Genomic DNA, 16,263 nt, shown 5'->3' with positions numbered 1-16,263 from the left:
TATGAGTTATTGCACTTCGTCGAAAAGAACAAAAAATGTAAAAAAAAATATTTCCGAAAGATTTTGTCAAAATCTTACCTTTATTTATTTACGACACACATTTTAAGTTTTAAGATGTAGATTTTTAAGTTATATACAGAATGACCGAAGCTGACGATATTCGCGCTGATTCCTGTAGACATCTCCTAATTTTATTTTAAGTTATACCTGTCATTTTCTTTTTTTTAGTTAGCCTGGATTGTCCCACTTTTGGGCAAAGGCAAATGAACGATACGACAATAAGGTATAACTTAAAATTAAATTAGGAGGTGTCGTCAGGAATCAGCGCCAAAGCGCATATGTTGTTTAAACATTTCCATATCCATATTTAAAATCGCATTCATCTGTATCAGAAACATCTATTTCTTACTTAAATTGTCACTAAAATTAATATTAATTCAATAAAGAAATAAGGTCCTAATTTCTAAGTACGTATTATTTTTATAGAATGATCTTTCTGTACAGGCAAAATGCGGTTTTAAAATAAATTCAGTGTTCATAGATATAAATAAATAAAATAAATAAATTGTATGTAATTTCAATGTGTTTTTAATTTTTGACTAAGGCCGTTTATGTATTTCTGATGCGTTGCAAATTAGCATTTACGGCATTCTAGGAAATGATTTAATTTCATTTGTATCGATAAAAGCCTACGAAAATAAAAAGATGTTCTAAGGACGTAGTTTGATGCGGATTCAGAACGCATACTTTAGCACCCGGAAATAACTTTTTCATATCATCGCCTTATAGTGAAAACCCGTAAGTAGTCATGAGCAATATAGTGTACCCACTTTAGGACTGTCGCACTAAATATTTGACATTTAGTGAGACTTACAGTGCAATTTGTCAAAAAAAATCATGTGACGTGGTAGTTATCAAAGTGTATGCGTATTGAAGCTCGTACCCCGTAAGTGAAAACACGTAAGCACTTTTATGAAATATCACATTCTGGTGTGATTTACTTGAATGAAACCACGATTTCTACCAATTAATTTCATACCGGTTCAAAATTATATTACAATTTTTTACCTGGATTGAAACTAGCTTGTGTGTAGCTAGAATTTGTTAAGAAAATTAAAATCTGATCCGAATGTCATTTTTCAAAAAGGCGTTAAGTAGTTTTCCCCGTAATACGACGGTACATGATGTCTACGCATGCGGATTAATCCCACATGCATGATGGTAAAAGCGCTCTAAAATTCCCTACTTTCAAATTATTTTTATTATCTGTTGAAGTTACATACATAAATCACAATATAATCCCGCATTGTATAAGTTGAACAAAATGGCGTCCGTCCGCGCACAAAATGGCGGTCGGCCGAGCAAGTAGCGTCTCTGGTTGTCATGGTTACGCGCTGGCCATCGCGCACCTCATACCGAACTTCGATTCAAACTAAATAATTTGTCATTGTTCAACTTGTATGCCGCGGTTTACACGTGTTTAAGTGGTCATTGTGTTATATATTTTTTATGACTAGTCCTGATCTGTTTAAGTTTAATATACGCTGAATTTTTAGTCACCGTTCGTCTCTTGTGGAGTGAACATAGCGATCATTTACGAGTAATAAGTTTTCCGTACATAAATGATATTTGTTACGGATTTATATTTTTTAAATGTATTATAATTTGCCTTATTTTGACTACATTTTCAGCGTGTATGCATTATAATAATATATAATAAGAGTCATCTCACATGGGAACATAATTATTTTTTTAATAAAAAAATCATTGTTAAAAATACTATAGTAACAGGATTTATAAAAAAGTTTATAAGCAATTATCACTCCTGAGTTACTCGAAACGGATATTTTTTAATAAAATTGTGACAAAAAATTATAAAAAAATAATGCTTTTGTAAACTAAGCTGGTTATTTATTAAAATAAGTAAATCTTCTAAAACTCAATGTGATCGTTTTATTTGTATCCAATGTCCTATACACGTCTACCCACCCCTTTGGGGATACAGGCGTGAAGCTATGTTACGTATGTGGACACTTCGCTTCGCTCCAATGGGAAGTGAAAGAAAACAAACAAAATAAATGTCTAAGTATATTTATTATTTTAGTACCTACTTATATCACAATATTTACACTGTCTTAATCACTAATTTATACAATATAATGGCCCCGATTCCTGCAGACACCGCCTAATTTTATTTTAGGTTATATCCGTCATTTTCGTATCCGTCGAAAAGGAAAGGGACGGATGATTCACAGCTCTTAATTTTAGAAAGAATGAGTAAATTAATGTGTCGGGTTATTGACTGACGTAAAATTTTTAGACGGTTGGTTTAGATTTGTGCTTAAAATTGACGTGTGTTCCATAAATTTTATGCTTGTCGATTACCCGTCCCTTTCCTTTTCGGCGGATAAGAAAAGGACAGATATAACTTAAAATAAAATTAGATGGTATTTACAGGAATTAGCACCAATAAATGACTTCAGACTAATAACAAAAAAACAGTTAAGATTATTTCTTTCGGTTTTATATACGTAGGTATTGCATAGAATCGGCACAGGTTTTGGCCCGTGGGTAGCAAAATAATTGTCACCTCCCCAATGACGAACATTGTCACCTCCCCGATGACAAATATTGTCACCTCCCTGGTGACAAGTGGGAAGAAGATTCCCAGGTGTCACAGCGGGGGACAGAAGAGGGGACTACTGTTTATTGGGTATAATCCTTGACTTTCACTATCGCTATAGATTACATTTTATACTTTTTTATTTATATATTTAACACGTTGACAGTCCGCATACAAAATGTGATTTCCTTGTAAGTCGCGCATATTACTTCAATTTTTATACGTCGGAGCACCCGCCCTTAGTTCGTACCTGGTCGTTTTTTAGTGACCCAATATGGGTCACGGACGTATGGAGCTAGTCCGTCATGACCCGCATATGGATCACTGGACTGTTAACGTGTTAAAACACGAACTAGCGAAGTATATTATTGTATAACTGTAACTAAACTCCTTTTAACGTAGCATTTGAGTCCATGACTTTGAACATCGACGGCGCTTAGAGCTTGACGCCAAGCGCGATGAATTGAAAGCCGGACCGCCTACGTTGATCAATTATACATATTTAAATGGTGTGCTCACATGCCAGCTGTGTGCGATGATCTATCCCAACAAGATTGGCTATATAAGCCACATGCGAGCACATGAACGTCGGAGTTGAAGCAGTCGCCGTAGCCGAAATCGACTGGATCACATCATCATTAGAGTGGCATAAGTATCTTCCGTCTCTTTCGCACTATCGGTATATAGCTTATTAGGAAAGAAACGAGAGATATCACTCGTTATTGTGTTATGAACGCAGTGAGTGATTTAAAGGACAAGAGCAAACTTTGCACTGTGAAGCATACATATAACTTTACTTCACAAGTTACATTCAAAACAGGTACAAAATTTATTGGCGTTATTACATTTGTTTATAAGATGTTCTTAATTGTTTTATTTAGATCACGACGTGTGTTGACATAAATGTTCTTTAAAAGTTACTTACTTAAAAGTTAGGGAACATAACAAAGTTTGCTAATGATAATGGTATGAGTTTCACAAAATGAAAATGAATTTCGCTTCCGGAAACTCATGTTGGTATTTATCTTTGCTTTTAGGTATAAATGATGACCCTTTTTACTGGACCTAGGCACAATAACCTTCCACGCATTATTATTCTGATTAAAATGAAGAGAAGCAATTTTTAGGTTCATAATTCTACCTACTTATACGTAATCTGAACAAACTATCAAGCAACAATTATTTTCGTATGTACTTACTTCTGCCATTACATTATAATATGTTGCTGTGGTAACATTACATTTTATATATCAGAAGTTCTCTTAGAATCTGGATGAGATTAGGTTAGTTAACTGTCCTCCAGTATTATAGCTCGTCCATCTTAAACCTAACTTTGTACAATTATCTACTACGATTCTTCCATACACACATACATACTAACAGCTATACATGATTAGTTTCAACGATTTCCTCTTCCTTCGTCCTTCTCTTTCTGCCTTCTAGATCGGCGTAGATATCTTCTAGACTTCTCATCTTAGTTTCTGGCACGCAGAAGATGAGGTAGAAGACGTTAGATAAGCAGATGCAGCTGAATATCCAGAAGGTGGAGTGGTAGCCTATCCAGGAGTTGAGGGGGGCGAAGACCTTTAGCAGTGCGAAGTCTGTGCCGAGGGATATCGCCATGATTAGCGTTGCTACTGTGCCGCGCAGCTGTGGAAGAGAAATCACATTTTGTTAAAGAGGTCCAAATTATTAGTCCAAAATCTAATATAATCGGAAATAAATGTAAATCTACATTGATGTTTTTTTTGAAATTTCACATTTTTTTAAATTAAATTTGGGTTCTAAGCGGTTTAAAGCACAATATGGGACTGAAATTAATTTAAAAAAACTAGGTACCAATTTCATAAAATTTCCGAATGGAAATTTCGCTTGATAAAAACTAAGAATCAAGGTCTGAATCATCCCCTAAAGTTGTCACTAAACCCTGCATAAATTCACGCTAAAATAACATTCTAATAGCTTATTATGATGAAATTTGCTAGATGTAGATATTGTGACGGATTGACAACGTAACATCATAACAAACTTTGCAACCAGAGAGTTCTCAAAAATTGTCATAAAATCCTCCCTTTTCTTTTTTTTCTTAGCGCCACCCTTTTCTGACGCGTAGCAGCGTCCTTGTCTTTGTGTAGGTTCCACCCGAGACGATTCGATAAAGGAGTCTAGAATTCTAGTATGCCATAGGGTATAAAAAGAGCGCGAAGAGCAAGGACAGCCATTTTAAAAGCGATCGAAGCAAGAAGTGAAAAAGTGAAAGTAAAAAAATAATGGAAGTAAAGTTACAGTGTTTAAAGCAGAGTCAAGTGCAGTGTTTCGCGTAGTGTTCAAGTGTCGCGTAAAGTGCTAAAGAAAGTGAAGAGACCGTGACGATGTTAAACCGCACGGTTCTGTGTAAGTGCTGTACCGCGTGTGTAGATAATACCTAAATTCGATTTTTTCTTATTTAGATAGGTAAATAAAAAAATCAAGTCTTAAGTTAACACACGACATTCACAATTACATAAAACATCAAAACATACACTTCTCATCAAAAAAATCGAAACACTTCCGTTTTCATTGTTTCTGTCCGAATTTAACACAAAAAAGAATTCATACGATGAAAAAAAATACATAAATGTATAGCTGGCAGTTTGGCCATTACAGTAATAAGCGAAAATTCTAAATTCTAAACTAGAATTTCATTTGTTTATCTTATAAACGAAATGAATCACTGTTTTGAGACAAATGTGTGTTTAGGGTTGGAGTACATTTAGCGTTTAAAAACTAAAAATTGGCGCCTATCCTTAAACTTTTTGTTTTTTATTTCAATACTGTGACTTTGGGACGTCTGAAAAAAGGTTTTTTTTCTAAAACGTATGGATACTTCGCCCACAGAAGCCGCCCAAGTTGTGGCATTGCTGGATTCTGGCCTTAGTCAGCGTGTTGTGGCTGCAAGACTGCATCTAAGCCTGTCATCTGTTCATAGAGTCTATAAACGTTATCGGGAGACTGGTTTGTTCACGCGCCGTTCAGGATCTGGCAGGAATCGGGTCACTTCTGAGCGAGATGATCGATTTATTGTAACAACTTCTTTAAGAAATCGACGCCTTAACGCTTTTCAACTGCAGCAGCGGCTTCGTGTTGTACGAAGGGTGGCTGTAAGTGACTCTACAATTAGAAGAAGGTTGAAGGATCGTGGACTGGTACCGCATAAGCCAGCAAATGGGCCGAAATTAACTGCAGACCATCGAAGAGCGCGCCTTAACTTTGCACGTGAGCACCTAAATTGGTCATACCTACAGTGGAGCAAAGTTCTCTTTTCTGATGAGTGTAAAATTATGCTGTATGGTAACGACGGAAGGAACAAGGTCTACAGAAGAGACGGAGAACGCTATGCACAATGCTGCATTGAAGAAAAGGTCAGCTATGGTGGCGGTTCGTGGACGGTTTGGGGAGGAATCAGCGCCGACGGTAAGACAGAGCTTGCTTTCGTGTCTGGGCCACGTCTGCCTGCACTAAACTGTCATCGGTACGTCGAAGAGTGTCTCGAGCCTCATGTGATGCCCTATGCACATTTTATTGGCAACGGCTTCATATTCATGCACGACAATGCTAGGGCTCACACCGCGGGCGTCGTACGAGATTATCTTAACGAAGTCGATATCTCTATTATGGAATGGCCAGCAAGAAGCCCGGACATGAATCCCATTGAACATCTGTGGGATGAATTAAAGAGACGAATTCGAGCAAGAGATCCTGCCCCAGAAACACTTAGCCAGCTGCAAGATGCAATCCAAGAGGAATGGGACAATATACCACAGCATGTGATCGTGACTCTCATCCGATCGATGAAGAACCGTATGGAAGCAGTAATTAGAGCTCGGGGAGGGAATACAAGTTATTAAATAAACGGTTTTTAGCTTTTTTTTTCATTTACGTGTGTTGTTTTATCCATTTCCTTTATACTCCATACGGAATAAAAATGACTCATTTAACAAAATACGAAACCTATGAAAAATTCATTTAAATTTAGAACATTAACATTAAGATTTGATAAGCTCATATTACTCACTATTAAACGACATTTAACATTTATTCCTAAATGTACACATTTTTCTGATAATCCTGACAAAACGTAAACTTGCAAGGTGTTTCGATTTTTTTGATGAGAAGTGTATATAAATATCTACGTTTTCCCTTGGACTTAGTGAGTTTCTTTCTTCACACCCACTTCCGTTCCGTAACAATATTTCTGTACTTTGATCTTGGGAAAGAACATTACTTAGTAGTTTAAGTTTATATAGAACATTTTTTATGTAGCTTAGGGGTGGAATATACATATCGCGCGCGATAACCGAAATCCACGTGGAAAGCTAGAATTTTGTAAAGGAAAGCGATTTCATCAGTTTTGTATCCCTAACGTATTAATAATAATTATTGATGAATGGGACTTGGGAAACGAAACTTGTTCTTACATTGTTATTGGGATTTTTATTGTTTTGTACCTAAGTTACTCTTTAGGTAGAAAGATCAGACATTCTGCAAATTAACTTTGTAACTATTGATTTATTTATTACCTTTTCCTGGAGACTTGTTTTCCGTCTGACTGAATATCGCTTCGTGTTTTGTTGAACAGTGTTGTGTGTGCGGAATGTTCGTGTTGTAAGAACTCTTTAATAGTGTTACGGAAGTGGGTTTCGGGATTGGATGGAAACTCACCAAGAAACGAATTTATTCTCTTTACACACGGTACAGTCATGAGCAATATAATGTACCCACTTTAGGACTCTGTCGCACTGACATATTTGACATTTAGTGAGACTTACAGTTCAATTTGTCAAAAAAGTTAATGTGACATGGTACCAAAGTGTACATACATATTAATGCTACATATTAATGATAAATGATACATATTAATGCTCGTGACCGTACAGCTTCCGTACAGGGCTTCGTGGTATAACTTATTTTGCGACACTCGATCACAGCACAAAACACAACACCAGCACTGCACTAACACTGCGCTTAACACTGCACTTGACTGTGCATTTGACACTGCTTTGAACACTGTTCTTCACTTACACCTTTCCTTTATTTTAATTTTTTCACTTCTGGCTTCGATCGCTTTCTACTAACTTCTCGAATCATATCGGGTGGAAACTTCTAGTAAAGAATAACAGGGACGGTGATATGCGTCAGAAAAGAGAAAGAAGGATTACGGTGAGATTCCAGAACTCTCTGGTTGCGGTGTTTGTTTATGCGATGTGACATTGTCAATCCGTCAACTGGCCGCTTTTCTTTTTCAAATTGTTCTTTCTTGTACTCTGATCCTATCTGCCTAAAAACTAAGTTATAAAACTCTTTTTATAACATTTGCGCCTTTTTACAATCGAGAATGTTCCACGTCCCAAGAGACACTGGGTAACTGGAATATCTCACTGTTCCCTTTAAGTCCCAGGCAGTGAAACCTGTGTTTCACTGTAATACTTACTTATTCAAAACACCCTCACTTTTATAAAGAAACGAAGTGACTTTCTTACACCGTATTCGCTTCGACACCAAGGCAAATTAATGTTGCTAAATTCTAGGCTAAATATCACGCCACGAGCCCATTAACAAAGTTAATTAAAATATATAATAAGCTCCCAAAGTACTTAAAAGATGAAACTAAAAACAATGCTAATTAAAGGAGCTTTTATACTGTAGAAGAATTTTTAAATGTCAAGTTTTAATTTTAATACTCACTTCCACTCTTCCCTTCAACGTTGCTGTGCCCTACAGGGTCCATGTTTTAGTTCCTATGCCAATGTAACACCCCATAGTACTACATGAAATGCAATAAATAATTGAGTATTGAGTACTTTCTTTAAAAACTCACCTGAAAACTGAACATCTCGGTCATAATAACGAACGGTAGCGGTTGCAAGCCCGACGCATCAGCGAAAATGCAGGTGCATAGTGCTACGATGGGCACCCAACCTGGCATGTACACGCCGATGCTCTGCAGGTAGAACCACACGCCCAGCAGGCACATACTGAACCCTGCTACCACAGAGGTCACTGCTAGAAGAGGCTGTGGGAGAAACAATACACTCTAATAAGTATTTAGGTTAATAGGGAGTTAGAAGGTCGCTACATTTTTATCCCGCTTGCTGTTGAGACGACGGGTTGTTGGGGTAGCGATGCTAAAAAATTTATAGCGGAAATCGGACGTCGTTTAAGAGAGAGTGGAGATGACCCCCGTGCCGGATTGTTCTTGGCGCAAAGGTTGTCCATTGCTGTACAGCGAGGAAATGCGGCTAGTGTAATGGGCACCTTCGCGCCCGGATTAGTCAGGGGCGGGCTTTTTGACGAGTGCAGTAAATAGCATTATTTTTGTTAACTATTTATGTAATTCCGTGTTTACATAAGATGTGTATTAATAAATTATATATACCACTTATGGAATATAAGTATTTTATGATACATAGGATTGTATGCTGGCTACATTTTTGTGTCTTTCTCCAGGAGAGAGGCATCATAGACTGAAATACAAGTAGGTATTTATATACTTAGTCAGCTATGGTGTCTACTCAATTATATTCATGTCAATTATGCTTAACTTAAGGAAAACTATGTACCGATTTTTGTCAATAAATATTATTATTATTATCTTAAGTGCAGTTTTCACTAACACAGTCTCCTCCGTAACGGCCTCCGTGGTCCAGTGGTTGAGCGTTGTGCTCATCTGGGTTCGGATCCCGGTGGGGACAATATACAAAAATCACTTTGTGATTCCTAGTTTGGTACGGACATTACAGGCTGATTACCTAATTGAAAGTAAGATGATCCGTGCTTCGGAAGGCACGTTAAGCCGTTGGTCCCGGTTACTTACTGATGTAAGTAAGTAGGCGTCACATGAGTCATGTCAGGGGCCTATGGTGGCTCAGTAATAACCCTGACGCCAGGGTTGATGAGGTTTGTAATTCACCTCATAACTCACACGACAGAAGAGTAACACAGTTGGCTCGACCATTATAGATGGCGATACGGCTCACCACCAATCACGTTGGTCTGACAGAAAAGAAAGAAAGAAACGCTTATTGTAAAGGGATGCCACTAACATTATCCCGTTTTTCACAGGGTCCACTTACCTAACCTGAAGATTTGACAGGTCCGGTTTTGTTCAGAACCGACCTGTCTGACCTTCCAACCCGCGAAGGGAAAACCAGCCCAATGATTAGGTCACATAATTCCGAAAATGTATTTCTCGGGAATGTGGGTTTCCTCGACAATGTCCCCATCGGGAATCGAACCCGGACCTCCAGATCGTGAGCCTAACGCTCTTACCACTAGACCACACCCGCAGTGGAGCAGCGTGGTGGAGTATGCTCCATACCCTCTCCGGTTGATTGAGAGGAGGCCTGTGCCCAGCAGTGGGACGTATATAGGCAGTTTATGTTATGTTATGTGGGTTTCCTCACGATGTTTTCCTTCACTGCTGAGCACGTGATAATCGAAAACAAATTCGACAATCATTGGTTTCGGCCTGTGCTGGATGGCAAGGGCCAACTGGGCTACCACGGATCTATAGTATATTATATAAGTAAGTATAAGTTTAAGAGTAACTTGGTCTCAGTGTATCAAAGCCAGGTTCATTAATTGGAGGATGAGTAGCAAAACGATGCAACAAAATTATAACTTCAAAGACAAACTTTATGACATGTCATTAGTTATACGACATCAGTTTGCTACAGAACGGCGTTTTCCATTCAAGAGGGTATCGAAGCGTGACGTGGGTTACGTCGCTTAGTAACAGCCGCGCATGCGCATAATTTTACGTCTGAAGGATGTAATATACGATCCCGACGTCCCGATTATTCTAGCCATAGAGGCGGCCAATCAGGTCGCGACACCAAACACTTCAGGACCTCACCGGCGTGGTCGACGATTTCGTCGATTAATTTTTCTCAAATATTTTTCCTCTCAGACGATGCCCTGAGTCGAGGTTCGCGCCCAACTGGGCACTCTCAGATTTGTTGTCTTAAACGTTGTACCGGGTGAGAGCCTTTAGCGCTCCCTATTTGTCCGGCCAAGTAGTTAATGCCATCTGCGGTAGATCTACATTTTAAAATGAATGAACAATTACTTTTTTTAATTATATAGGCATCTCGCTTATATGCAACCTGTTTCACGTGTGCTGTCAATTTGATTCTGTCGGGTTATTGGCCAATATAGAATTTTGAAAGGGTTTTCAAACTTCTGCCTAAAATTTATGTGTGTTCCATAATTATGCCTGTCCATTACCCGTCCCTTTCCTTTTCGGCGGATTAGAAAATGACAGGTATAACTTAAAATAAAATTAGATGGTGTGTTCTTTAATCAGCACCAGTGTCCTTATTATTAAAGAGTTTTATACAACAGGAACATTTCCGGGAAAAGCACATCAATGGTCTTAAGTGGGCTTCTGTGGTCCAGTGGTTGAACGTTGGGCTTTCGATTAGGAGGCCCCGGGTCCGAATCCCGGTGCCATAATCCTGGAAACTACGGGTGGTGTTAATAAACGAATCTCAGCTGAGACTGCCCTCAAGGTCATGCTCAAGTCCCTGTTTTTATATAAGAACTGTCACATTGACATGATCTTGGGGCAGTCTCGAAGCTGAGATTAGTTTATTAATACCACCCTAAGATTCGAACCTATAATACTTACTAAGAAGGCACACCTTCTCCAAACAAGGCTGTCATGGATTGACGGATTTAATTTTCAGAAAAGAAAAGAGATATTTTCTGTTTTACCTTCCGACCAGCTCTATCAACAAGTTGGCAGGCGAGGAAGCTGCCGAAGATCTGGACCGCAGCGAGTAGGATGGACTGTTTGTTTGGAGTCAGAGCGATGCTGGTGTGGGGATCCTTGCCGGCTTCCGCAAAGATATGGCTCGCGTAGACCAACACTGCTATGCAGCCGCAGAATTCCCTGGTCAAATTGACTATTAGCGCCACCCAGAATGCTTTCACAGCTGTCTTGTTTGAAACTGTGGAAGGAAAAAGTAATTATAAGTAGTGTAAAAACACAGAATATCGCACCTATGTTTACTTTATTACCAATACTAATGTATCGAAGAGAATGCATAGAAGAGCGGATACACAAGTAAATATTTGCTTAAAAGTTGTCCCAAACACGAGGATTGTATTGATTTTTGGTAAACACATCATTTTTGATTTTGATTTTTTGATTTTTGATACATAAGGACCACGTGTCGGACGACGCTCAGTGGGTAAGCCCGCTACAAGGTGGACCGACGATCTGGTGAAGGTCGCGGGAAGCCGCTGGATGCGGGCAGCGCAGGACCGATCGTCGTGAAGATCCTTGGGGGGGCCTATGCCCAGCAGTGGGCGTCATACGGCTGATGATGATGATGATGACATAAGGTCACTGTCCAGTAGGGCTAACATATGCGCAACGTGATAAAATTGGCGATCGTTTTAAAAAAAAATGTCGAAATTGATGTTTGTTTTTCTCCCTAACATCCGTGCCACGTGGTTTTGTTCGTATTTTGACAGAACAACATGACTTATTTACTTCATATATTCTTCTTCTTCTATCGTGTGGGTTGTGAGGTGGATTACCAACCCCATCAACCCTGGTGTCAGGATTATTATTCAGCCGCCACAGGCCCGTGACATGACTCATGTAACGACTACGTACGTTCATCAGTAAGTAGTAACCGGGACCAACGGCTTGACGTGCCTGCCGAAGCACCGATCATCTTACTTTTGGACAATCAGTTGAGCCTGTATTGTCCTAACCAAACTAGGGATCACAAAATGATTTTTGTGATTTTTTCCCCGCCACGGTTCGAACCCGAGACCTCCGGATCGTTAGCACAACGCTCAACCACTAGACAAACGGAGGCTGTTGGGTTCACATATTACCACCAATCGACAAAACCACATAACTATATCGTCAGAATCGATAAAATGACCGGGACAAAATTTTGCCACATTTCGCGTGTTAGCCCTATAGAACACAAGAACGGTCACGAGCTTTAATATACACTTTGGTACCATGTCACATTAACTTTTTTGACAAATTGAACTGTAAGTCTCACTAAATGTCAAATATGTTAGTGCGACAGAGTCCTAAAGTGGGTACATTATATTGCTCATGACTGAACATAGTGTCTTGTAAGAAAAGTATTAACGGACCCATCTTGGCAATTTAAGTTAAAATTGAGTTACTCATTAGCCAAAACGCTAGACTGTAACTTTAAATGAAGTATGAATATTTATGTCTCTTCTAATCCTTTCATCCCCTATTAGGATGTGGGCTCGCATAACAGATTTCCACTTCTCGCTATCTTTTGCAGCCTCTGAAGCTTGCTCCCATGAATAGAACAGAATTGAAATAGTTTATTATAAAAGGCGCCACACACGTCACTTCATACAAAAGTCTCATTCATATTGTTTGTCGCGTTACCGCGTGCGGCCGAGCGCCCACTTCCTTACTCCTTAACACGTTGAGTGCCATAACGGACACCATGGGTCTGACAGCATACTTTCCCCTGACGCTTCACTAATAAATCGAGAATTATCCAAAAATCGTTGAAGAGTTTTTTCGCAAATATTGTCAGGAAATAACTCAAAAATTACGGGCGCCTTACAGAAACGACGATTTACTTATTATTTTCCGAGAGACATCTCGTCTGTCGAGAGACATCTTGTCTGCCATATGACAATATGGCAGACACCAGTGTCCGTCGCGACCTGTGCGAACGTCCAACCGTATGTTCTTGCGCCGACGCCGAGCGGACAACGCTGTCGGTCCCCCTGATATACTATTTACAAGTAGTTAAAATAAAATAAGTAATGTTTTATTATCCATTTAACACAGTAAAGACCAAAAAATAATGTGTAACTAACTATAACATACTATTGAACGATATAAAATACTTTCTTTATGTACCTACAACATTTTTGAAAACATCTTCTTGAAATGTCCATAAATTCTAAGTCACTTAGTTTTTTTTTGTGCCAAGGGGTCAGATTGTACCGTGAGGCCACGCGGGTCACTTGCCGTAGTAAAAACAGTCGAAACGCTGGCCGACGGCCGCCTAGAGGCTTTCGAAGTGATCGTGGGCATGCGGACACACCGTGGCCGACGCGGCCTCCTGGACCCGACATACTGGCGGTCACATGGTGTCCGCTGCGGCTCACTGCACTAAACATGGTTTCTAGTATGGCACTCAACGTGTTAACGATTTACGGTTAAAGTGGGCTTACTTTAGCCAGCCACCGAGCCAGAGGATGAGGAAAATCTAGGTGGTGTGGGGCGGAAAGTGCCCGTTCTATTCGTAATATTATTATTTATTATATAACCGGGGCATAGAATAAGGAATAATCAAATTTCCACTAAAACAATAACAAAAAAGCAAGACAGATGTTTTATCTTAGCCCTTTTATCTTAGGACGTCCACCACCACCTTATGATCATTTCGACAAACATCTGTCTTGCTTTTTTGTTATTGTTCTAATGGAAATTTGATATGATGTTGACATAGTCATGTCAAAACAAACGCAAGTTTAGCTACCTATTACTTGGTTCGTCGTTTGTCAAAAAGATTGCCAATCAGCCATAGTCAATAGCCAATAAACAAATAAAAAACAAACGACGACCATCAGGAACTGGAGTTAATTGAAAAGTTCAGCGGCACAAGAGTCAATTGCCACGACATCTAACCCAAACACTCGGAGACAACACCAACAAATAAAATTAATATACAGCTAAATTGAAAATGATGGCCCATGTTCCGATATCAAGGACAAAAAGCCACTTTATAAAGAGGTCACCGTCAATTGACATCATAAATCAGTTGGCTAAACAAACTTTTCTATTCACGTTGCGTTGTTTTGATATCTGTTTGTCACGTGACTTGGTTTCTGGAATGTTCGGTTTTGGCCACTGACGTCCTATAAACAAATAGACTCACATTCGTTGAGAAGCTTTTCAAAAAAGCATCCGAAACTTGTTGTAAATACGTAGGTACACATAAAGTTAAGTAAGTAGATATTCCCTCAAATTAATATATTGGTGCTAATTCCTGTAAATACCGTCGAATTTTCTTTTAAGTTATATCTGTCATTTTCTTATCCGCCGAAAAGGAAAGGGACAGGCAATCGACAAGCATAAAATTTATGAATCACACGTCAATTTTATTTTGAGGAGCTCGGTGGCGCAGCGGTAAACGCGCTCGGTCTGCGATTGTTGACGTAAAGCAACTTTCGCAGAGGCCGGTCATTGGGATATAGTCGTGAGCTTATGTTTGTGTTTTATTTTCTAATGATCCTTGTTAGCCATAATGGCTTAGAAGATATGAATGCGGGATTAACTGTCTGAGAACTTATATTAGGCAGCTAAATTACTCAATTGTATAAAATATTTTATGTTTAATTATTTTTTAAAAAAACGTCTAGGTCCCTGTGCCGAGGTTTTTCTTGCAGCTTTTTTTCTCCGGCTATACAGGTTGTGAGAAGCTGCAGTAGTTTTAGGGGGATGAAACGTTCGTTATGTAAAAATTGACGATTCAAAGTGTAACTATGTTACCTATTGAATAAAGATATTTTTGAATTTGAATTTGATGTTGAATTAAAGTGCAATTAGGTTGTAAAGTATCGTTACACGCCGTCGTTTGTGACAAGATGCGTCGCGGACATTTTTTTACAGAGATTGGTTGTCTATTTGTCATACGAGGTCTATGATTTTGGCAGATATTTGAGATGTTTCCATTATTACTGAAGGACGCTTAGAATGGAATGGTCAAGAAAAACATGGAATTTGAGTAGACTGTCCACCTACTTATAAGTAGGTGGACATTAGGGTCATATCTCACTAGAACACCTTGTTTATTTCTTTTTTTAACTACTTGGCCGGACAAATGGAGAGCGCTGAAAGTTCTCGAGCACGGAACCAACTTACTTTTTTTGGACAATCAGGTGATTCAAGCCTGCAATGACCTTACCTTCTTCTATCGAGTGGGTTGTGATAACCAACCTCATCAACCCTGGTGTCAGGGTTACTATTGAGCCGCTAAAGGCCCCTGTCATGACTTGTGTAACGACTACGTTCTTACATCAGTACCTTACCCTTACCAACGGCTTAACGTGCCTTCCGAAGCACGGATCGTTTTACTTTCGGCCAATCAGGTGATCAGCCTGTAATGTCCTAATCAAACTGGGGATCACAAAGTGATTCTTGTGATATCCCATCGGGATTCAAACCCGGAACCTCCGGATCGTGAGCCCAACGCTCAACCACTGGACCACGGAGGCCGTTGCCAAACAAAGACCTAACTAAATAAAGGACAGTCTTACAAAGGATTTCGAACCCGGACTTCCAGATCGTGAGCCCATGGCTCTAACCTACTACGGAGGCTGTTCAGTTGAAGGAATATCGTATCGTATATACTTACAAAGCAGCATGGGCGAGAACTTGGGCTCACTGGTGGTCTGTTCCACTAACAACCGGTCTACCTCCTCGCTAATCATCTTATCATCTACTGGCAAAGACCGCAGCCATGACAGCGTCTTCGCTGTTTCCTGAAACAATAACCATTTTTCTATATTAATGAGTACTTATCCTTTGCAAACACCTTTATCTCTCCTTTCCCTTCTCTTTTTTTGTGAAA

General features: G+C 39.2%; 1 protein-coding gene across 1 annotated transcript in view; it reads right to left on the bottom strand.

Moving 5' to 3' along the window:
• Nucleotides 1–2,075: 2,075 nt before the first annotated feature.
• The window catches only part of LOC126376572 (facilitated trehalose transporter Tret1-like), a 55,390-nt gene continuing 41,202 nt past the window's right edge, over nt 2,076–16,263 (bottom strand). The window contains exons 5-8 of the mRNA XM_050024053.1: nt 16,048–16,174; nt 11,378–11,613; nt 8,481–8,675; nt 2,076–4,273 (exon numbers count right to left, since the gene is read on the bottom strand). Coding sequence (XP_049880010.1) covers nt 4,007–4,273; nt 8,481–8,675; nt 11,378–11,613; nt 16,048–16,174 — 825 coding nt within the window. The 3' untranslated portion in view covers nt 2,076–4,006. The remainder of the gene's footprint in view (nt 4,274–8,480; nt 8,676–11,377; nt 11,614–16,047; nt 16,175–16,263) is intronic.

This window comes from Pectinophora gossypiella, chromosome 21 (genome assembly GCF_024362695.1).
Source record: "Pectinophora gossypiella chromosome 21, ilPecGoss1.1, whole genome shotgun sequence".
NCBI classification, from domain to species: Eukaryota; Metazoa; Arthropoda; class Insecta; order Lepidoptera; family Gelechiidae; genus Pectinophora; species Pectinophora gossypiella.
Note: the sequence above shows the minus strand (reverse complement) of the source record. Positions and strands in the feature narration are given on the sequence as shown.